This window comes from Chaetodon trifascialis, chromosome 15, assembly GCF_039877785.1.
Source record: "Chaetodon trifascialis isolate fChaTrf1 chromosome 15, fChaTrf1.hap1, whole genome shotgun sequence".
In the NCBI taxonomy this organism is placed as follows: Eukaryota; Metazoa; Chordata; class Actinopteri; order Chaetodontiformes; family Chaetodontidae; genus Chaetodon; species Chaetodon trifascialis.
Window position 1 is genome coordinate 14,336,144 of NC_092070.1, and position 24,056 is coordinate 14,360,199.

The 24,056-nt window shown below is 42.9% G+C and overlaps 1 protein-coding gene across 5 annotated transcripts; it reads right to left on the reverse strand.

Annotated features, from left to right (window-relative positions):
* Positions 1 to 104: 104 nt before the first annotated feature.
* arhgap17b (Rho GTPase activating protein 17b) lies at positions 105 to 22,185 on the reverse strand. 5 transcript variants are annotated; one of them, XM_070981338.1, is made up of 21 exons: positions 21,838 to 22,185; positions 18,053 to 18,092; positions 11,698 to 11,802; positions 11,135 to 11,211; positions 10,687 to 10,798; positions 10,291 to 10,367; positions 10,091 to 10,193; positions 9,787 to 9,855; positions 9,537 to 9,618; positions 8,649 to 8,776; positions 7,939 to 8,050; positions 7,775 to 7,856; positions 7,556 to 7,636; positions 6,972 to 7,085; positions 6,783 to 6,874; positions 5,538 to 5,676; positions 4,445 to 4,723; positions 3,696 to 3,817; positions 3,198 to 3,611; positions 2,098 to 2,149; positions 105 to 1,535 (listed from the first exon to the last, which is right to left on the reverse strand). In XM_070981338.1, exons 1-20 carry the CDS (start codon positions 21,888 to 21,890, stop codon positions 2,142 to 2,144), a joined length of 2,289 nt encoding a protein of 762 aa, XP_070837439.1. In that variant the 5' UTR covers positions 21,891 to 22,185; the 3' UTR covers positions 105 to 1,535; positions 2,098 to 2,141. The 5 variants fall into 5 exon arrangements, with proteins under 5 accessions (XP_070837439.1, XP_070837437.1, XP_070837438.1 ...); XM_070981340.1 differs by having other exon boundaries at positions 1,427 to 1,535; positions 2,104 to 2,149; XM_070981336.1 differs by lacking the exon at positions 2,098 to 2,149 and having other exon boundaries at positions 112 to 1,535.
* Positions 22,186 to 24,056: the final 1,871 nt, after the last annotated feature.

Here is a 24,056-nt window from a genome sequence, read left to right on the forward strand (position 1 = left end):
CAGGTCAAGTCTTTTTCACCCTTTGTATCCACCTTTTTTACATAATTAATATAAACAATTAAATTTATGACAAATTGATAAATGAGAAGAAGCTGACAACACTGTAAAATGTTGAACAATCTTTAATTATTCAGAGTAATGATGCATTGTATGATGCATTATGTGCAGAAAAACCAACATAAAAAGCTGAAAAAATAAGAAATAAAAAAAAAACAATCAAAGAGCTGAATAACACCCCAACAATGTAAAAAGATCGTCAGCTGCAGTAAAAACAATACACAGAGGAATTCAATCATTTGGCTGTTTGGTCATAGCTTTGAGCTCGCGTGGGAGTGATCAGTTACAAGATATGTATTGTATAAACAATTATCACAATCAATTTGGCAGAAAAATCCCTTTTAATGATAAAAGCTAATCTTTGAGCGTCAAAGGAAAAAAAATTGAGCTCAGGTAAATCAGGTCAGATGAAATCAAATAAAATTCAGATTGAAAACAAAAGAAAATTCAACCCCACTGGATTACTGGAAGGAAAACTGCCTGAAATACCAAAATGACAGCACACGTGTTGTCACCACTGGAAGATGACTGCACTTTATATTGCACTCTTGCCAAAATGTTTGGTCATTAGCAACCATGAAATAAGCCGAGCAGCTCTAAATTTTTATCAAATTTCCAATGGCTCATATCCACGTCTTTGGTCCTTTATGCTGATGTTTGGTGCGGTGCTGAAGTGTTTGGCAATTTTGGAAAGCTCTTAAGCTGAATACGACATTTAGCTGGTTGAAACGGGCAACTTGGAAAATGAAAATGCCAGAATGTGATCGTGTTTCCTGATAAACAGATCATCAGCAGCTGCCCAACACTCAGACATCTCCACACAACTGTGCTGCTGGATGAAAAGATGCTAGGGTTTAACTAAAGCCAGATTCACAGATTTCTCCCTCCAAAAACATTCATAGCTTTGAACCTAAAGTATCGATCGCAATATTTTAAAAAGAAGCCGAGTTCAGCTGCTATGTGCACAGGTTATATTGAAGTCCCATTTGCCTCGAGTCTAGCAAGGCTCTGCAGTCCAATCTTAAAATAGCCAGCAGTATATAGAACAAAGGGAGTCTGATATGAAGGCTAATAGCTGGACAGGAGATTTGTGGCTCGTGCCACCACTTTAAGATGAGGTTTCTTGTTTGACACTCAGCGAAACAGAAGAAAAGGCAGGTGATTTGTTAGTTTTTCCTCCAGAGAGCAGTCTGGCATCATGTGAGAGGAGCCTGAAGAGCTGGAGTGAGCCGATGTGTTTGAGTTACCTCTCTGATATTTGATTCCAAGCTTTCCAATCTGTTACATGGGCCAGCGGAGTGGTGGAGGATTTTCAATGATCCCTCTTTGATTTCACAGAATGGTGTTCTCTGCCTCTGTCTGGGTCTGAGGGTCTGGGTTGGTGGTGGGCTCTTGACCAGCAGAGCTCTCCCCTTGTTGGTCGGCAATCACCTCAGGGATGAGGGCTCGTCCAGTCCCCTTTAGGAACAGGCCTCCGTCTGTGCAGGACAGTTGGGGGGTCAGCGAATAAATCAGGTTGCACGCGTCTTTAAGTTGAGCTCAAGCAATGAACCGAGTTTCAAACAGGGCGAGCACACACACCAGTAAGACACCAAGGATTGATCTCTCTATTAAATCCAGCCAGTATTACACAACAGTACCAGTTATGTGAAATTGTTGGAGGTGGAGGCAGCTGTTGACACATCCTTGGTGTGTTAATCTTTAAATGCAACACAGATCTGTTCAAGAAGTGCACGTAGAGAAGAACAGCACAGTTTTGACGTGTTTAGTATGTTGAAGAAGGCCATGTTAGCTATCGCAGAAAACTGTTAGCAGACATCGGGGGATGGCGTGGGAGTCACAAGCATGTTAGTTTTGCTGCACAGCAGGGTTAAAGTGCATCACAAATGCATACTAATATACAAAAACATATGTATACAGTATGTGCACAGCCAGCAGCTACACACTAAAGGGGAGCAAACGCCGCAGTCTTTGTTGGTCCACACAGACACACACATGCAGTGGACGCAGAAGCAAGGCATCAGCCAGTCAGATCCTTACCATTACCTGCCTTACAAAGCTCATCTTAGAGGCAGGCCAGCAGCTCAGACATCTGCAATATTTACACATTTCCTGTCATGCATCAGATCACCACAGTTACTACATTTAGTGTGTGAGGCACTATGACACAGTGAAACCAAAAGCCAGAGGACTACATACAGCAACGCCCTGAGAGGGAGCTGAAATCACTCAATACTGAATACAGTATCAGCAGACGAGCAGCGAGTGATTTCAGTCGTTGTGACACCTACGCAGAAGAAATCAGGTTTAAAAGATGTGTTGTTGTTTTTTGCATTTTCATTGTGCACCGTGCTTCACTGCATCTGGAACCAAAGTATTCTTTAACTGTCTCAATTCACTCAAGTACTGTACTTTGTACTGTAAGTAGAATTTTGAAGTACTTATGCTTAAGTATTTCCATTTCCTGCCACTTTATACTTCTACACCACTACATTTATTTGACAACTTTAGTTACTAGTCACTTTGCAGATTAAGATTATGAATACAAAATATGATCAAGAAATAAATGATGATGTATTATTATAGATAAGACTTTATTGATACATAATTCTGAAATGGGCCATTTCAGCTACAACACTAACAGGGTCCTTTCATATAACAAGTACTTTTACTTTTGATACTTCAAGTGCATTCTGCTGACAATACTTGTGTACATTTACTTAAGTAGAATTTTTAACGCGTGACTTCTACTGTAATGGACTGTTGTTTGAATTCTGGTATTTTTACATTTAGTTAATATTGAAACAATCTGAATACTTCCACCTCTGACTGTCTTATATCTGTGCACCACAGCAAAGATCAACGATCCTGCACCATTTGGGAATTTACACTGGAAAAACTTGATCATACAGTTCACATGTTGTGCACTCAAATACACCCATGCACACAGAGGAGTGTCTCTATGTTACAGTGTAAGTACAGTAAAAAGTTATTGCATAATTTCTGCTGCTTGGTGTCTTTATTTTTGAAATATTATTGGTAACTACATTTAGCTTTTCATGCATTGCTGGTGCTACTTAAATATCTCAATGGTGAAAAAAAAAACAGGATTCATGAGTGACAAGAAACATACTACTTACCTGTTATGATCTTGGAGGCCGAGCTACAGATGCCATCACCGTTGTCATTTGCTGCAGGCTGAGGGGGCGGCGGCATGCTGGGTCGGGGCCGAGGCCTGGGAGCCGGCCTGGAGGGGCGAGGGAGAGACCCAGAGGGGTAGGAAGACAGCGAGTTGGAGTGCCATCCATCATGAGGTGGAGTGTCCGGAGGGGTGGGAGTGCTGGGGGGCGAGGGCTCTGACTCCCCCTGGGCCTGGTGGGCTTGAGGAGGCTGTGGGGGCGGGTGGTTCGGGGCATGGATGAGGCTGTCTTTGCTGGGGTTGCGGCGGGGGGTGATGGGTGGGTGATGAGGGGAGCTGGGTGTCTGGGTATTACTGGACTGGGAGGCAAAGGGGCTGGCTTGTTTGGGCGGGGCTGGGGCCTGCTTCTTGGTGCCTTCAGAGGTAAAGATAATTATTACGTGACATAAATACTATCAATGGTGCTTAATAATGGGAATATGAATGGGCACTCTCTCACCTCTGCGAACCATGTGTGGACTGGGCCCCCTGGATCCACCCTGAGAGTGGGGGGTTCCTACTGTAAGATGGGCTGAACCATTCCTCTGGAGAGGGGGGGTGGACATGAGCTCTCGGGCTGGGCTGTGGAAATACCATGAATGGAAATGTTAATCCACCAACATGCCATCTGTGCTTTAAATTTAACAAGGAAGTGCTGCATCGGTGCAGGAACTCATGCATTACACATAACAAATATTTCCATTCAAAGGCTGATCATATTAGATGAAGGTTATCACATTAGGAATAACTCAAAAAACAATATAAAGAGAAGGGAAGCGTTGAAGAAGAGGATGCAAAAATCTGAAGTTTGTTCAGTAATGCGTTACATGCAAAATCAGACATGGCCGGAAGTACAGACAGACACGCTGACGGGCAGGCAGGAAAGAAGGGGAGTACATTTAAAAAAAAAAAATACACTGAGTTTGGTCAATCATCACAACAAGCAGGGAGGAGGATAAGAGCTGTCTGTAAACAAAGCATCACACGATTCTTGTTGCATTACATTAAATGTAAAAATGAAGCCAAATTAAAAGCTGTGGACGTAACAGACGTTATTCTTTCTATTTCATGACTTCTGGTTCGGGAACTGAAAACTCAAAGACGAATCAAACACATGACAAACACAAAGGGTAGGTGAGCTCCGGATTGGCTGATTGGCTGCGAGCAGGCGGTGGAGTATTGTTGCTACCTCAGCTCGCTCCTCCTTACCTGCTCTCCTCTGCGCTGAGCTGGCTTACAACCTGAGGTTTCACTGTGGCTACCTGGACCCCACCACCCAGACCACCTCCAACACCACCACCACCACCACTCAGGCCAGGCTGCTCAGCCTCTGTAGCCGGGGATGGAGGCTGGGGCTCAGGCTGGGCAGGAACCCCGGCTTCCAGAGGGGGCAGTGGGGGTTGGAAGGTGGGTGAGGTTAGCTGTGGCTGCTTTCTATTTACAGCGCTGGCTCTACGTGGAGTGGGCTCCGGCTGTTTGTTAACAGTGCTAGGGAAGGGGGGAGAGGGGAGAGAGTTCAGGAGGGCAATCCACACGCCATCAGACAGAATGAAAGGGCAGGAGGCCACGGAGAGACAAGAGACAGAAAAACAGTGAGAGCAGAGACAGACAGAGAGAGATGGTGCGAGAAACAGAGAGAGACGCCACTTCCTGAGTTCAGTGAAACCAGCTCAGAAAGAAGAACCCAAATAGACACAAAACCACATGACTGTCACCTTTTAAAGAGAACAAATTTGAACTGCGACATCTCTGCAGGGACAGAAGAGACAGATGCCACACCGTACAAACAAAATGCAACAGAGGAAGCCCACACAAAACATAAAACCAGCAACCTACAGTGTGACCTAAGCTTTAATTGGAAACAAGGGAGATAACACAAGAGTACACAAGAGTAACACAAGAGAATTATAGCTATGGACAAAATGGTATCCCAATGATACTGAAAAGTGTTTCATAAAAAAAGTCTTCAGTATGGACCTTGAGGAAAACATCACTGATCAGCTTGTGCTAAAAATTACCTAAACAATAACAGAAATGTGGTGCAAAAATCACACAGAACATCATTCCCTTCATTGACTTGTCAGTAATTGGATTCACGGGAGCTACATTGGACTACTGCACAGCTTTGAAGTCTGGACTGGGCAGATCTTCAGTGGGTGTTTCAGTGACTGTGATGGACTCGTTGGCCACTACATAGAGAGCCGACACGACTGGGCCCCGCGACTCCTGCCTGCTCAGTGTCTTGGGACGGGATGGGAGGGTGAGGGGCAGGCTGAGGCTGAGGTTGGGGCGAGACAGGTACCTGTCTTTACGGGGGGTGTGACTGTCCCCGTCCTGCCCCACCAGGCTGCCGGGGCGTTTCCTGTCCAGGCTGGGTTCGGGGTCTGGGGTGGCCGGGTGGGTGGGCATGGCGAACATGCCCGAAATGTTGAAGTCCATGTCTGGAGGGAAGAAGGTGGGAAGCAAACAGAGAAGAGGTGATGAAAGTTATGATGGTAAAAATGATCTTCAGACGCTAATAATGAGCGTGGAACGATCAATAGTTCTATTATGTGTTCTTAAGCTATGAAATTATAAGTATTATGTGTTTGTGAAATGTTACATGCTAACACACTAAACTCTGGTGGTGATCATGGAAACCATTATACCTGCTAAACATATTAGCATTGTCATTGTGAGTGCGATAGCATGCTGATATTAGCATTCATCTCAAAGCACCACTGTGATTAAGTACAGCCTCACAGAGCTGCTAGCATGGCGGTTTATTTTTCATTGTAATGAGGATTTTCCAACATGCCCTCTGACAAGTGCTAGTCTAGCTTCAAACCTGAAGCTTCTGTTTTTTTAATTAAGGTTTTTGAAACCTTTTCTGCTAATATAATCTGCATTCAGCACATTCAGATAAAACACTGTCAAAGTTTTGTAGCATTTTAGCGAAAGACGTAACGAACCACATAGGACAATAAACGTGCATTAACATCAACAAGAACACATCTTTAGTAGTGTTTAACACTGTTACAAGAACCACAGTATAAATACTCATTGTGCAGAATGGCCCATTATAGAACACCACATAGTATATTATTGGGTTAGAGGTTAAGGGTTATTATAAATAGGGATGCATCATGTGTGAGAATTGCTCCATTGTTGCAGCTGTAAGGTGGAGCTGATTTCTACTCATCACTGGGCAGCTTTAATTAATGTACAATAACACATCATGTTTTAATAGTTGATTGTATTTTTTATTAATAATCTGAATCTGCATAGTAAAGTTCTTAAATATAGTGGATTCTTTTTTATTCCAATATCTTTTGGAGTAAAAGTATTAAGCAACACACAATGGAAATACTCAAGTACACTACCTGAAAATTATCAGTACAGTACTTAATTCCAATAAACAACATTCAAAGGACACTGCCGATAGTTGGTAATAAGTTAAATTTCTCCCCAAATCTCCGACCTGTGTTTGCCTTTCTTCCTTATTTTACCTCTTACCGGTAAGACAGAGAGAAGACATATTAATGCAAATACAACAGACATGTTTTACCTTCTGGAAAGAACCAATCAGCGTGCTGGATAATGGGCTCAATGATAGCGACCACATGGACAGACGTAGCTGCTGCCATCTCTGCCAGCGTCCTGAAGACAACCACAGAGAAGCAGGAAGCCTTATCAGCCTCAGCTTCACTTGAGCTCAGAGGTTAATGAATATGAAATAAGAGCTCTCAATTCTTACCCCTCAGTCTTTGCCCACAGCAGGTTGGGCCCCAGCACTATGGCGATGTTGCTGGGAGTCATCTTATTGACCTCGCTGTCCTGAGCCAGTTTAGCCAGAAACTTCACCAGATACCTGCAACAGAGACTCTGACTGCTTTAAAATCATCTCTACTACTACAGCCATTTTTCATTATAGGCTCCTTAGATCTACTGATAGTCTTTTGGGAACTTAACCCCTTATAAAGTGAAGTGACAGTCTTAGTGTGGACAGTTCAACCACAGTGCTTTTCCTTCTCTATTTTTTGGAGGTCTGAAGAGGTAAACGTGTCCAATATTTCACAATAAATAACAGAAAGTTGAGCAAAGTGGTAAAATATCTTTGACCTCTCAGATTTATCTTGGGGCTTCCCATGAGGTCATGACCCCACGAGCAGAAGTGAGCGCTCTAATAAGGCATCAACATGACTTATACCAAACAAGTACGCAGGATTTCCACTGTCAATTATTAAAGTGAAAGACAGAAGAGAAAAGCCTGACGTGGTTTTAGAAACAAAGCTGGCACCACATCCGAACAGAACACACCAGAGCTGAAGATGCTCTTACCTGAGGTTTGCCTTGTGAGTCTTTGGCAAACGGTCGCATGTCACCCACAAGGCCTGAAGCCTCTTGTCAGGGTCAGACACACTGAAACCACATACACAAAATATTTACTGGTTATTTAAGTATGAGAACACCTTATTTCAGGTGTCTAATGCTGATTAGTGCAGCGTGAGTGTGTTTAACATGATATTAACAGAGTCATGTCTGCGTGTGTCTTCTTACTTGGAGGCCTGTAACCACTCATCGTACAGGCCAAAAGTCATTAGAGGTTCAGGAAGCTCCCTGAGGTAAGACTTCAGGGCTCCTGTGTGTCAAGAGAAAAGCGATGAGAAAATGATCTGGACCAGGTGGTTTCACTTGATGTGGATTTGCAGACGAGGTTGTACCGGCGACGGCGTGGGGATCAGAGTAGAACTCCTCGAGCTGCGAGGTGGAGCAGTCCAGCGCTGCTTTTAGCTTCTTCAGTTTTGAAGCTCCTGCAGCTATTCTGAAGAGACCCTGCGAGGAACACGGAGAGAAAAATGCGCTTTTTTGACAGGTGACTGGTTTCGGACCTAAAATTCAGGAAGCAAGTCAGAGTTAGTATGAGAAAAGGAGAAGTAAAGCAGACGAAGTGTAAATGACTGAGAAGGTCAAGGGAGATGTGGCTCTTTCGGGATGAGTAGCAGACAGACGTACAGCGAGAGCTTTGTTTCCTTTAATAAAAACGTCTGAAATTGTTCTCCTTGGGGAGTCTACTGACATGGTTAAATTTAATGTGTGTAATAGTGAACACGCTAATGGATAACAGATGTCTATACACACACACACACACACACACACACACACACACACACACACACACACACACACACACACACACACACACACACACACACACACACACACACAGCAGCCTCAAGGCTAAGTGACCACAAGCCGACCACAGATGTTTCCAGACTGTACATGCCATCATTTCTGGAGAGCTGTCCACATGTCCCACATCTCCTTCCAGATCCGACCGAGTGAAGTTTTATGGGTACAAATTTTTTGTCAGGATTTTCTGGTCGATCTACACTTCAACTTTGCCCCACTTCACCAAAGCCTCCGTCCATACCTCCTCCTTCATGCCGGTCTCCAGCAGCATCATGACGCAGGCCTCGAGGGGCAGAGCGATCTCACGGTTGCTCCTCTTCAGGTGCTCCTCCAGAGCCGTGCCGAAGGCCGGCTTCTCCATCCAGGAGTCTAAGAGAGAAGAGCGTCATCAGTGTCTTCATGCTTATCTGAGTATCTACACGCTCAAAGCTTTTCCCCAACCAGTGTTTTTAGACTTAAGGAGGCTGTGACTGACTTGGATTGATTATTTTGAACATGCTTTTACACAATTTCACATTGATGTGTTTAAAAAAAAACCATCAGATTACTGTATAAAAATTAATTGTAACCTGGTTACGGACTGATGAGATGAGATTTTAGATGAGTTCAGTCATGTTGTTTTCTAAAAAAAATGAACCAATTTCACAGCTCTTTATTCCCATCATCTGGTGCATGTCTACCGACTGAGCTGTTCACTGAGGCTGTAATTCATTTATTTGGAGAAAAAGCAGATGTGGTGTCAGATAAGTCAGAGACAAAGGAGCTTGCATGCTAATTTATGCTGCTGGCTTTCATGAAGGAAACAAAAGCTTCTCATCATAGACACATTTAAGAGTTTTTAGGCTGAAATAAGCAGTTTCATCTCCTGCTGCAGCAGCAATAAAGGAGCAAAACTTGGAAAATGTGCCAATTAATGACTTGATTGACTGACTTGATGAGCTGGCTCTATTGTGCTTTACTTTATTTGCACTGAACCCAACAAGCCATGCTGAGCCAGTCTACATGTGTCTGCAGAAGAGCAGCTTGAAAGTTGGGGTTTAACGAGGAACTAAAAGGAGAGATGCAAATGTTGTGTTTTCTACATTGTTTGCAGATTTACTGAACGTCTGTTTTAAGTCTTGCTGTTCACCTTGCTGTGTTTGGATGGTCGGTATAGCTGCCTCCAGAGCTGCCAGAGACCTCCTGTGGTAGTCCGCCTGGGCCTCTAATAACTGGTGCACAAACACAAACACAGGTCATGTATACAAACCTTTGGCATACAGTGAAGCAGGCATTCATACTGCATCACCAAACAACAGTGTTGTAACGGGGAATGGCCCATATTTGCATCACATTTTCCCCTTCATTCTGTGTCATTTACATTAAAGTGGTACACCCACCATGACATAATAGCGTGCATAATCTCCCTCTTTGGAAGCAAAGTTGTATAAGTCTGCAGAGAGCTGGTCCTGTAGGGCAAAAAAAAAAATCCATACATGACAATCCCTCTTACACAGAAACTTTTCATTAAGATGCTAATCAACCCCAGATGACAAAGCAATGACCTTTAATTACAAGCTCCTAATAATGTGCATAGCGTGTTTGTACCTGACCCATCCGCGTTACAAGGCATCCTTTGTTTAATCCGTTCATAAGATGTGACCCTCACCTGACCGGAATGTGCACATTTAAAGCAAAATCTACCTTGCATATTTCTACTTTGTTGAGAGCCTCATCCATCTCGTCTTTGAGAGAATCGGCCTTAGCTGCCATAGCCTGGTTACTGGACTTGGCCGCCTGGAACCACCTGCAGGCCGAGAAATGAATAAGACATTAATGCATGTCGAGAGTCAAGCGTGCAATTAAAGCTGACGCTTAAAAATAACGGAGCTAAGCCGGAATACCTCGTCTTCGCCGAGTCATAGTCCAGAACCAGCTTGGCGAGTTGTTTTCTCTGTTTTAGTATATTAGGAATCTCTACCTGTAAGAGAAACAGTGAGGCTCATGAGTACACATGCACATTTATAGTCAACACTGCCAGGAGAACATTTTGTCGACATGAATCATGCAGACTGGTAATACACACAAAAAGATGCCAAAGGCCATGCTTAATGTGGCATAATCATGAGATTAAACACACATGTACAGTATGTTCAAATCCTATGCAGGTTCACCGAATGTTTCAGCCAAAAGCCATCTGGAAAAAAAGACTTTTTATAACCCACAAACATGCAAATTTACAACTTAAAAGCAGATCATAAGCGATCACGACAGCATGAACAGAGCCGTCCTGTTTTTACCTCAGCCAGCTGGTTGAGAGGATCCAGGATGTCTCTCTCAATCTGGACTTCATGCTGCATCAGTTCAGTCGCTAACCTGCTCTCCGCCTCCCCACACACATCCATCATCTTGCTGCTCTCTCACACACACACACACACACACACACACACACACACACACACACACACACACACACACACACACACACACACACACACACACACACACACACACACACACACACACACACACACACACACACACACGAATATATACAGATAGGACTGTTTATTATTGCTTTCTTCACAACTAGAAACATGTCAATGCAAAGCCAAACACACACCCTTAGTCAGACACTTCACCTTCCTTTCACTTTTAAAGACATTTGGTGGTTCATAAGCATACATTCATCTGAAATACTGCTGAAACTTGTCCTGCGTGTAATACATTTTTGTTGTCCCATCTCACCCAATCAGACTCTCGTCTCCCAGCTGACCACCTCCCTCCTGCATGGCCTGAGACAGCGTCGTCAGGGGCAGCTTTTTCTGCAAGCAGCAAATGAAGTTTAGCCTCCTTAAAAATGTGTGGCAAACAAATAGCCAGATGGTAACCCAGTGATTAGTTTCTGTTGTGTCCAAACAGAGAAACACAAAGCAATATAAAACATGATTCCCTCTGAGTTTGGTCAGTTTTACTGTGTGTGTGTGTATGTGGCTGAGGTGGGTCTTATGCAGTGGCTGGCAGGAGGCCAGCGCTGAATACTTTTCTCCTGAGTGTCTCTCATATCAGCGTGTTACATAAGAGGACCTGCTGTGAGTTCATAGCACAAGATAGCAGGTCCTTGTGAATACTGACTGTGGTGTGACAGTGATCCACCCTTACTTCATTTCTGTGTGAGCTACACGCTACACCAGCATCCCTGAGTGACTCACAGCACAATGGAAAAGCTTTACGTAGAGATCTTGACTTTGTGTTGCTAACACGCTGAGGTGATAAACGAATCAGATTCAGAAAAGTGGAGCGCTTCTTACATGTCTCTTCTCCGTGTCTGTGCCCAGTTGACCCTGCAGACAGGACACCAGCCTCTTGTGTGTGTTGTGCGACACCAAACGCACCAGCTCCATCCGCCTCTCGATCTGCACACACACACACACAATGTTAGAAACTCAGAGCAAATGAAGAACGCTTACTTTAGCGCTCACACACGTTTTCCTGTTCGACAGAAACAACACAGGTGGGAGCTACAAATCAAAACACAGAACTTGTGTCCGTGTGTCCATCTGTAAACTTTCCATCTGGCTTCTGTTGAGGAAAGATGATGGAGGATGTTGGTGCTGTTTGCCTGCAGTGTTACAACAGGCAGCACTGTATGAAAGACACATGCTTGATAAGTAACGCAGGCTGGTGGATTGTGACCTTTACTGACAACATATGAAGACTGCACACAGACGTATTAAGAAGAAGAACAGGTGAATCACAGACTGCAGGTCTGAGGTGGCTTGATCTACTGGTTATACTTCAAACATCATATAGTGGTTTTGAATGTTTGAGCACGACATGTGTACTTTATGTTACCACCACCAAACATCTTCACCTAGATCTTTAACCCATCAGACCTGAACCTTGAGATGCACAGAAAAAGCCTGCTGTATTTTAGACTGCAATATCGTACATTTTCTGCTAAATCGGTCGAGGATCTGTAATTAGATAAATAACTACACAGGAGAAAGTGTTTTGGACAGTTCTCTCAACCCAATCGAGTTACTTCATCACATTGACAATATGAAACTCATAAAAATTCAACATTGCCGTAAACAAGTCCTGTGAATTGATTTGCCGCATTGCCTACAATGGACAAATATGAAAAGAGATGTTAAAGGGCTCAAAATCAAAAATAAAAACCTGAATTTTGTAGCTTCTTGTATTGAAAAGGTTGCCATTTGGACACTAAAATTAACTGATTTACTGAAAAACATAAATTAAATTGCAAAAAGAGATGAGATGTGGATAGCAGTCAGTGGTGTAAGCGAGTGGATGTTTGGGAAATATGATGTGCAGAACGCTTCAAGAGAGTCTGTCTGAGAGGAAAGAAGTGCTTTTATGGTGACTGGGAACACTGGGCCCAGGGGCTCCAAACCCCACCTCCCAATTACATGAACCTACAAGAGAAACGCAAACAAAGGCAAGGCACAAGCAAACAGGCACAGTATCCAATTCTGAGATCTCAGATTGCCCCTGAATGCACCACCAGTAAGAGTTTTCAGTCCCTGCTCGCAGCTTTATGATCATGTGACAAGAACGTAACTCTGAAAAGCCTCAAGTTTCAAGTCTCAGCCAGTTGATGTCGGTAGATTAGTGAAATGAGCTGAAGCCGGTGGCTGAATGGAAGATGAACTGTGCACATATGCTCTTTAAAACCAAACTGTACCACATTAAACTCACTTTTCAACATCCTACACTGGGAAAATTGTCTGCAGTATTTCAGAAAAAGTGAGGTTTAGCATGAGGTGAAACATTTATGACAAAGCAAACTGTTTTTTAAGTATTCACTTCCTCTTCCTGTTTCAGTGTAAACAACCCACTGCGTCACTGTTTGCCCCTCATTTGCTGTCTGATCCGCATCTTGCTCTCAGTCCTCTTCCTTCACTTTTATCCTCACTAATTCGCTGTCGGGCTCTTTTCCTCCTCCCTCTCCCTTCACTCTGTCTTTCCTGCAGCTGTATGCTCCACGCCAGACCACAGCTGGACTTGGCTTCCTTGCCTGGATCCAATTGATTCACTCACCATTCAGCTGATCCCCAGCTCTGATTAATGCATGGAAGTCTAGCTCTATCTGGTGGCGCCTCAATTGGATCCAGATCTCTGACAACCGCCGCCAAGAACGAGAAACAGAGGCCTGAGTGACTGAATGCACTGAGTGATCGCATTGTCTCCGATGGAAAAGTGTTTTCCATGAGTGTACACCAAAAGACCCTCGGGAGACACACCGAAAGTACAGAATATCATGTCTCTGATGTTGAACTACAGTCTGTTGTGCACAATTGTAGCTCGTCTGCTTCTTTTTACCTACATCGTAGATGACGTTATGACACATTGGCTTCCACTCAGTCATGGAAAATTCTCCTGTAACCTCATTTTAGCATCATCACTCATTATAAAGAAGTCTGACGATCTTAAACTTCAATTAGCCATTCTCAGGGCTCACGCAGCTGCCTTTAGTTTACTTGTGAGAAGAGATCTTCCCTCAGGGGTAGAAACTCAATTATGGAAAAAGACTGGCACACACACAGAAACGCCCTGACAAACTGAAGTTGAAAAGAGGAACCAAAAAAAAAAAAAAAGCAGGAAAACTCCTTGATCGCAGACACAGACAAGCCCACACACTCCTCTATGATCACTTCCGCCTGCCTCTCCAGTTATGGAGCTGTCCAAAGGTTTACAAGCCAGTTACTGCAATCTCTTTTTTTCTCCCCCATACAGAAATGAAAACAGAGTGAAGCAGACGACCTCTGACCCGCCGCAGCAGAAAATGTGGAACGTTTAGTGAGTCATAGAGGAACCGGGCGGATGGATACAGTTTTGTTTTCTGGCTTGGAGCTGCGCTGGCTGACTGGCTGACCTTGTTGGCAGGGCGGCTAACTGTCTGGTTAGCTGATGACAAAGCAGAAACAGGATTCAAAAGCAACAACAGTCATGTTTGCTTGAAGGAACAGTTTGACATTTTGGGAGATACGCTTATTCTCTTTCTAGTCTAGAGGTAGATTGAGACCACTCCTCTCATGTCTGTCCGTAAAATATGAAGCTACTGCTAGCACACGTTAGCTTAGGTTAGCATAAAGACTGAGAGCAACTAGCCTAGCTCTGTCCACGTGTAACAAAACTCTCTATCAGCACCGCTAAAGCTCACTAATCTCACTGTATCTCATTTGCTAGTGTAACAATGACAAGTTGCCATATCAGCTGGCATGAACTATTTCTTGACAACTTCCTGCAGTCTCTGTGATGACAAGAAGTTAATGAAAATAGCCAAAAAAAACAGTCCAACATGTCCCCGCCATAAAAGCTTACTAATTTCACACTTCAGTTTTTGTGGTGATTAGCTAAATCAAACATAACATATCAATTAGGTTTGGAGGCTAGCAGTTTTCCCCTGTTTCCAGTCTTTGTGCTAAGCTAAGCTAACCAGGTGTCGCTCTTGTTCCATAGTTAGCGTACAAGCATTTTGAGGGCAGCATCGATCTTCTCCTCTTACTTTAAACGAGAAATTAATGCCTTAAACGACAAACTCTTCCTTTAACTGTTCTCAACAACGAAAACAAATGCTGGACTTGTCCGTTTCGCTTGCCAGCAGTTTAGCTAACAGATACCTGCTTATCATAAGATATCAGATATGAATATGCTCCAGTCTCCACAACAATGAGAGCCAGTGTGTATTCGAAATTGTATTCAAACACTGAGATATGGGACCAGTTCTCTCTCCATCTGCTCTGTACGAGGCCTGCAGGTCTGAGAGCCTCCTCATCATTCCCACTGAGGCAGGACATGTCCAAACAAGATAAGTGCCTCAGCCAATGCAAAGTACTACGGAAAAATGGAGAAGACTACTACGACACCATGGAAATCATAGTGTCAAATTTCAAGTTTCTCAGAGAAGGGGGTGTGGGAGTGGGTGGGGAGGGGGAGAGGAAAAACTAGTCTTTCTCTGCTCATGTTTGGAAAGAGGGGAAAACTTTCCCGCTAGTGTGATTAAATTAAAATGTCGAAGCTGATTCACTGGTCTATGAATCAGTAAACTGCAAGCTGCACATTTTCTAGAGATGACTGTAGTCAGGTTGCATATCTGAAAACGGACGGTGAACGCTGAACAGCTGCACTAAACCACAGATTCTGAAAGGCAACTCGAGCTGTCGTTAAGCTAAAAGACATGCAGCCACTTCCACTATGCTGACCGCCTGACAATCACATTCCTGGCTGAGAGCTGGAGCTAAAGGAATGTCTAACGCAGCACAAAGCTCCTGTCATTCGGGACGAGGACCAAAGATGAGGGAAAGCATTCCCTGGAAGGGTTGGGTCAGTTTGTGCTCCGTGATCCTGGGACAACATTTCTGACTAAATTAAACTATTAGTGCTGTTAAAGCAAAAAGAAAAAACAAGTCTCCACTGATTGTCTTACAGACCATCTGCATGTATTTCTGCCTATTCAACGAGAAATAATAATTTAAGTGTTTCTGTTGTGTGTTATGGAGGGTTCATGGTTCACTGCTGCATGTCATAAAACTTTGACTGACATGACTGAAGGAGAGGCTCAAGAGTTCACCTTTTCTTTTCCTCCCACAAAACCTCCCTTTCCTCCGTGAACACACTCCGTCTTTTCAGCCTTTCTTCAAGCTCTCTTTCCTCACAGTGAGCTCAGTTTCACTAGCCCGAGCGCTCCCATCCCCCAACACACACACTGGATGCACATCCAGTATGATTTCAAGATAACAGAACATTGCCAGGGTTCGCCTCGAGTGGAAAACCATGAGGCACGTTTCCTAAAGTGCCAAACCCTGAGCTGGCGAGGTATTACTGAATGAAAGACTCCTGCAGTAATGTTTTAATGCCAGCAGTTTTACTCCAAGGCCGCACAGAGGCTTGGCATCAACAAGCTGCTAAGGTATGATGGCTTTAACAGAGCCTTTGAGCTGAACCTACAGGTCCTTTGATGACTTACTTGCTGAGGAAGCAACAGTACAACCAGCTTTGCATATTTTTTCTATACATTTTGGTTCAAATTTGAAATAGAACCACTTACAATGTTTATGTCAGATTAGTTTCATTATTGGCTAATCTGCTCTTTCTCGATCAATAATTTCATCCACGATAGGTCCAAAAATGGTTAAACACGTTACAATTAGTGCTGTCAAAAATATTGCGTTATTAACGCGTTAACGCAAATCAATTTTAACAGCGTCATTTTTTATTGCAAAATTAACGCTCGTTAGTTTTTTATGAGCTGTGGCCACTGTCAGTAATGTTAGAAAAACTACAGGATCCAATTGTAAACCAGAAACAAAACAATAGGCACGCCCCATGCACGTGTTTGGTCTTGTCGGCTCGCTAGCTGTGAAAGAGTAGGCTACCGGTTTGTGTGGATGTCAAGCGCGAAACGGCGAAATGGATGCGAACAAGATTCTGAATGGAAAGTTTAGTTTCAGAAAGTTGCCAGATGGGTCGACTGACAAGACCAAAGTTATCTGTGTGTATTGTTGGTGTGATCTGAGTTATCACCGGAGCACATTCAGTCTGAAATACCACTTGATGGCCAAACACACGGCGAATGCGAATTCTCCGCCACCTCCTTGTCAAAGTCAGGCGACAATGGATGGCTTTCGACAGACACATATGGATACCGCAACTAAGAACAAGCTTACTGCAGCCATAGCCAAGTAATGTTTATTCTTTCTGGAGAGAAATAAGAGACTGGATTGATAAGTCTCTGGTGAATAAACTGAAGAGCATTATAGTCTGACTGCTTGTATGTTCAGAGGAAACTTAAGAAAGGAAAGTTTAAGCCATGGTTTAACTGCACTATAGGCTGAGTCCTAGTTCACAATGATGTGCACTTTTTAACTTTATTTTGGATCACTCTGTTTTGATCCCTTAGAAAGGGTTGTTAAAGGGGCTTTTTTGTATACAAGTATTTATTTTTTTGTCATCTGTTTATTCACAGTGTTAAATTGTGTGAGATTTTGCTTCAAATGTGAATGACTGCTCAAAATGAGAATGTTAGTGTGAAATATAACACTACACGTTGTTTTCAATAAAAAAAAAAAAAAAAAAATTTGCAAAAAGCAAGCCTATCCACTTTTCCATGGTGATAACAGTATTAAAATGATAATTAACGGGACATTTAGAATAGATAAAAATGTGCGATTAATTGTGAGTTAACTATGACATTTATGAGATTAATCGCGATTAAATATTTTAATCAATTGACAGCACTAGTTACAATGCATTCAGACAGCTTCTTTTGTTGTATTTTACAGTGCAAACCCCAAATGCATCCAATTTGCTTTCATACATGTCAAAGAAAAGGATCAAATCAATTAGTTTAAGGTTTAATAGAACGTCCCAGTGAGATTCAGCCAGTCCACATCAGTACAGTCCACCTCCACACTGCTCATACCTGGTTTGGGAGCCAGTTAATAATGATTAGCTGCTCAACAATGTATATAATCATGTTTTATAATGTAAAATATTGTATGATGACGTGTCTTTGCTCTCCTGAAAGAGGATGACCATTAAACACTGCCAACACTGTGACACGAGATACAGCTTGTGTTTGAAGCCTCCTAAAAATTAATGTATATGAACAGTGACAGAGGAGAAGAACATTGTATTCACCTGCAGGAGGTCATCACTCAGCACTTCGGTCTTCTCAGCCCTGGTGAGGAAACACACACATGAAGCCAAAGGTCAAACAAATAGATGTACAATATGATACATTCAGAGGATATGAGTTAAGGGACACACCTTAAGCACCCAATCAGTAAAATGCCTAAATAATATGGAGTATTTGGACATGTCACTCTTCTGTGCAGCACAGTCACATACTGCGATATTACAACGAACCAAACTTGCTGTTAAAGCAAATGAGACCATCGCACTAAAGCAGAAGAGTCGATCCAGCCCGACCTGTGTGCAGTTTGTGCCTGCAGCAAAGTCACAAAGTGCAAATTATGCTTAAATCCACAAATGTTTAATAAACAGTCGACACGAATGCACAAATGCACCGCTCGTGCCTGTGGCTGTTTTCCACAATGAACCCATCAGATTCCTCTGAACACACACTTCCTGTTGTGTCACCTACACCTCGTTTGTTATGGCAACATGGGCGAGGTGTGTGTATTCATGTGGAGGGTGTGCAGCAGTCGGAATCACACTGACCACTCTGCACACTGTCGCAGTCTGTGGAAAACGGGATTGTCACATCACTGAAAAACTTAGGAAACGTTGATTTGAAACAGGATACAGACTCGCTTCTTCTTCTTCTTCTCTCCATGCAGATTTCTCTCCAGACTAATCGCTGTTCTCCGCTTCTTGGTTTAAATCTTGCTGAGCGAGCAAACTCATCATTCACCATGTCGATTCCTGACTAATACACCAACGCGTGCGTATTACACACAAATCCCCAAAGACCCTCCCTCTACCAGAGCAGGCCCACTCTATAGATTCAGATCTCGCAGGGATCAATTAACCCTCTCCCACACAAGAGTTATCACCTAACACTGCAGTAAGTTGCAGGTTTTACCTCACTTATGCCTGAAACATCCTCACTGTGAGTAGAAATTGCCTTTGGCTGCACTCTGCTGCCTCCAGCTCATACTTAAGAGTAGAAATGTTTGAGTTCAGCTTTTGGAAATGAGTGATAAGTCACAAGATCAGCTGGAATACCTGCACACTAATGCACACGATTGTATTACACATTAAGGATTTACTGGCTCACCTCTGGAGGGGAAAGCTACATGAGCGGTCTTTAGATTCCAATCAATATTGAATCAGCATTGATTTGACTCTGGCTCTGGTCAGCAGCTACTGTTCTAAGAATAGACTCTCACAGTGCTGGAGTCCAGAGCCTGAACGAAAACTTGGAGCAAAATGACACAGAAAGACAGATAGAGCGGACCGGTGACTAATGTAAACAGTCTTTTGATTATCATTCGTTTTCATCTCAAATCAAAATTCTGTTAAAAGGGTTCGGCGTAAGCTTATCTCTCCAGAGGTATGCAAGGACTCATAAACACTGCTACTCTGCAAGCTCCACCTAAACTGCTTCCTCCTTATTAATCACATGTAAATCAAACTGGCTTCCTCTTTTATATTTAAAAAAAAAAAGTCTGTGGCTGCGTGCCGTCCCCAGCCCTCCACTTTGTCCCTGACAACAACCGTGGAAGTGCTTACTCCACAAAAAGCCTCCGTGCCCGGCGCTTCCTGTGCCAAACAGAGAACCAGATCATCACAAACTGCCGCGGGGTGAAACGAAGTGACTGCTTTGTGAACAAGAGAAACAAAGTCAGCCTGCAGTGGCCATCACTCCAGAGTCCACCCCTTGTTGTCACCCCTCTGAACCCACAAAATAATCAATCACAAAAACCAAGAGATGGATCTACACCTTTATGATGATGTAACTTTAAGTGTGTGTCATCTAACTGACGTAGGGCTGAAATGATTAGCTGATTAATCGAGAAGTTGATTGACAGATAAATAATCAGTGACTACTCAATATAATCGATTAATCAAGTCAGTTATGAAGCAAAATGGTGAAGAAATGCTTCAGTATCTCCTGAAACGATTTGCTGCTTCTCTTTGGGTTTTCTGTCAGACTAAACAAGATGTTTGAAGATGTCACTTTAACCACCTTTTGCACCAAACTCTGCTGTTTATTTATAGTGCATCGCAACTCCCCCTTTGTTTTACTCATGCAGTGCTACAAATGGCACCAAAGGATTATCTGACATGATCAACAGTAATCCACAGAGGGAGTGTGCTAGCAAACACTTCTGCCTCTCACTAAGCAAGCTGTGCTCAGAGGAGTTTTACGGCTCTTACACAACCTATGGAGGTATGAAGGCATGAGAGGAATCCAGTGGCTACAGGCTATTGCTGGAAAGTCACTGAGAAGAAACAATTGAGGGGCATCATCTGCAAACACCATTACTGCAGTAATAACTGGAGACATCATCTCAGCGGTGGCTGCTGATAGAGAACAGGGCTGGAAACCCCCGTGGGGGCGGAGATGAAAGGCAGGAGATGGTTTGGATATTTAGCGTGTGCGTGTGTGTGTGTGTGTGTGTGTGTGTGTGTGTGTGTGTGTGTGTGTGTGTGTGTGTGTGTGTGTAAACTAAGTGCCAGTATCACCACACATCGGTGCACATTCTGGCCAAAAACTGCAGGAACAGCAGCGACATCAGAATATGATCTTATAATGTAAAGAGGGACAGATAGCGGCTTCTGTGAGGCCTTCAGGTAAACTGGGAGATACGAATATTAATTAACTGAAGCAGTGAGTTGATTAATCAATTACTCAACTGATGGAAAATGACTTTGCCACTATTATGATAACTAATTGTTTTAGTTATTCTGCCAAGCAAACATTGCAAATATTTGCTGGTTTTAGCATCTAAATTGTGAGAATTTGCTGATTTTCATAGATCTACATGATTTCAAAATGAATTTGTGTTTTAGACAACACGTGGAAATATCATCTTGGACAGACAGAACTTGTGATAGGAACAATTAATCGATTATTGTCAATTTCTTTGTATGTATGTTTTATTGTCACATCAATCTTTGTATATATTGTTTACTTCATATTTTGCAGTATTTAACTCATTGTCCAGTGTTTTTTTTCTTTTTGTATTTGTATGTCCTCTCTTCTTTCTTCTCTGCAAGTACAAGGGGAGAAACCTCTAAACCAGAGTTAGATTCCTTGTATGTGCGCACGTAAAGCTGATTCTGATTGTAATTATGGCTGCAACTAAAAATTACTTTCACTGTTCATTAAGCAAACAGCTGTTTAGTCTATATTGTCAGAATGTCCAGCAGTGTTTCCCAAAGCCCACATGACGTCCTCAAAGGTCTTGCATTGTCCATAACCCAAAAATATTAGTTTAGTGTCACAGAGGAGAAGAAGAAAGTAGAAAAGATTCACTTTTTGGGAGCTGGAATCAGAGAATTTTGACTTTCCTAAACAATTCCTCAAACCAAGTCATCAATCATCACAGTAGTTGGTGATTAATTGAATAGTTGACAACTAATCGATTAATTGCTGCAGCTCTAACACACACTTTGAGTCCCCAAAGTAGATGGTGGGAGAATACCACAGTGATTTTTCATAAAGAAAGCCTCACACTGAACTTTTCAACCTCCTCGTGTTGTCGCTCAAACCATAGAAAATGTGACATGTGGGCAGGTTCAGCGTCTTTGTGACATGACTCTTTAACTCTCCTGAAACTTCATGAAGAGCTCAGGTGTTTATCACGCAGCCCAGCCCTTCCGACCGGTGTCAACAGGGGAGGACAAGGCTGGAAACAGTGAAATCGTGAAAAGCAGCGGCGGCGTTGGCCTGCCTCAACATAAATACATGACATCAGTTTGCAACAACGCGCGTTGTCGGTCCAAACACTCACCTTCCCACAGTCTGGTTGGCGAGCTGCTTCATGCGATTAAACTGTTTCTTCATGTTTTCTTCCTCCTCTGCGTCTCCTGCAAGTCAGAAAAAGTCAGCGGCACCTCGGAGCGCAGTCGTTCATCCACCGTGGATCCAAAAGTTGCGCTACGTCGCAGCCATTGTGGCAGAAAGGGCTCCGTGCACTTTAACGCACCACAGCTCCGCGCTTTTCCGGATTTAACTCGGTGTCAGCTGCTGAACGCCAGAGAGAAAAGGCAGAAAAGTCAGTTAAAACGGCCCCGAAGGAGCTTCTGAGACCCCATAGCCAACAATATGAGACTTCCTTTAAACTGACTGAGAGCAACCAGTGTGGTCGGAAGAAGGAAGTGCCTCTACTTCCCTACTGTAAGCTGCACGGCCCAGGAGTGACATGTGATACCTTAACAAGAAAAGAAAAAAAAAAAGCATTGAGTCAGCTAATGGTCTGTCATGGTCATGGCAAAGTCACACGCACACGTTTTAGTGCAGAAAGTCGATCTCCACAGTAGACGAGAGAGGATCATATTATCGAAATTATTAGAATCACAGTCATTAACAGGTTTGTGCTGAACTAATGAGGGGAATTTGAGAAACATGACAAAAACTAAAATTGCACGGACCACTCTTTACAACAACAACAAAAAAAAAAAAGTGGTCAGAGGCCTGTTGCTAAACCAACAAATGTCAACGACCGTCACAACAGGCCATTTGATTTCATTTGTCGCACTGATCCAGAGTCAGTCTTGCGACAAGCCTCCAGGTAACGCGCTCTCCGGACTGACTGGAGATCAGTCATGAAGTAATGGAGCAGCACTCGGGTGTTCACAGTGATCTGCTGCCACCTTGTGGTTGCTCTTCTGTCATGACACCGGTACCGCCTGTAAATCAATATTTCTTTTCTTTCTTTCTTCTTTTATTTAATACAAAATAAAACTGAAATTAAATTTACTAGCAGGATAAAATACACAAAAGAAATAAAAGATAGTTCTGGTTTTAACTGCTGAGACAAAGGGCAACCTCTGCCTTATCTGCCTGATGTAGTCAATATTATGAGGGTCAATAATATTTAGATTGCGGGGGCATTGCTATCTGAGCTGCACCAATGTCATGAGACCTATGAACCCTGTTGTCCGGGGGCTGATAGCGACTATATGAGCACAATAAATGGAGGGAAACATGCAGTATCTGTTCATTCCCATGAGGTGCATAAAGTGGAGGGCTCCTGAAACTTTGTTCAAGGTCTTTCAACTCTGGTTTGTTGATGTTAAAGAACAACTAGGGGAACAGGTTCACATCTGTGATTTGCATGCAGCAAAGCCACACAAAACAGCTTGAGAGAAGAGACAGACTCAATTTGTTCCTGTTTCATCTGTTCCTATCAAAGATTTCTGTCATACTGTAATGAGTTTTTTTTTTAATCACATCGAATAAATGGATTCTTTTTGCATCTTTAGAGCCGTTTCTTCCTTTTCTGTCAGTGTGCAGGCAAGTCTGCTAACCTGTAGTTCCTGCAAATTTTAGTAGTTTATAAATCCTCACTTGCTGATGAAAAGTTCTGATAATTTATTCAAAGTTACAGATTTCCTTTCTAAGAGATCTATCAAACAAAGACGTCTGATTGCCATGTGCACTGTGTGTTGATCATCTTGTGGGAAATGAGTCATTGATTTGTAAGCAAAATGTTATGTATCATGAAACAATACACTTTTACAATCAGACTTCTGGCTTGCTTCCTCAATGTTTTTGTCACATTTTATCACCATTAGCAATTTGAGAAACTTGACTTTAAGAGTACTGAAGTCTCACTGTATCAGCGTCAAAATGAGATGCTGATACAGTCAAATTATTGACTGAAGGCCAATATGTTTTACTCAATTTACTGCATAATTGGAAGGAAGAGTTTGCCACAGACTCTGCCCTTTGCTCTGTTTTGACACTGCATGGAAAAGCAGCATCTGAAAACATTTGCTGGTTATGATGGAACAATCATTGACAAAAACTAGCTGATTTTTAAACAGTACACGGCACAGTCCACCAACGTGTCAGCAAATGCATGAAATATTTACCTTTCCAAGTGCACTTTTGTCAAGAGAAGGACGGTGATGAACAAACTGTCTCGGGTTATTAAGAAAAGGGTCAGTGGGTCTATGACAGGTCAGTGGGGCAGCTCTACCAGACTCTATCTTTACACACCAAAGT

Coding starts and splice junctions, on each gene's coding strand:
- arhgap17b (XM_070981336.1), bottom strand. CDS start 21,890: ATGAAGAAACAGTTTAATCGCATGAAGCAGCTCGCCAACCAGACTGTG. Junction 18,093..21,837: donor GCCAACCAGACTGTGGGAAG/GTGAGTGTTTGG, acceptor TTTCCTCACCAG/GGCTGAGAAGACCGAAGTGC. Junction 10,368..10,686: donor CTCTCAACCAGCTGGCTGAG/GTAAAAACAGGA, acceptor TTTCTCTTACAG/GTAGAGATTCCTAATATACT.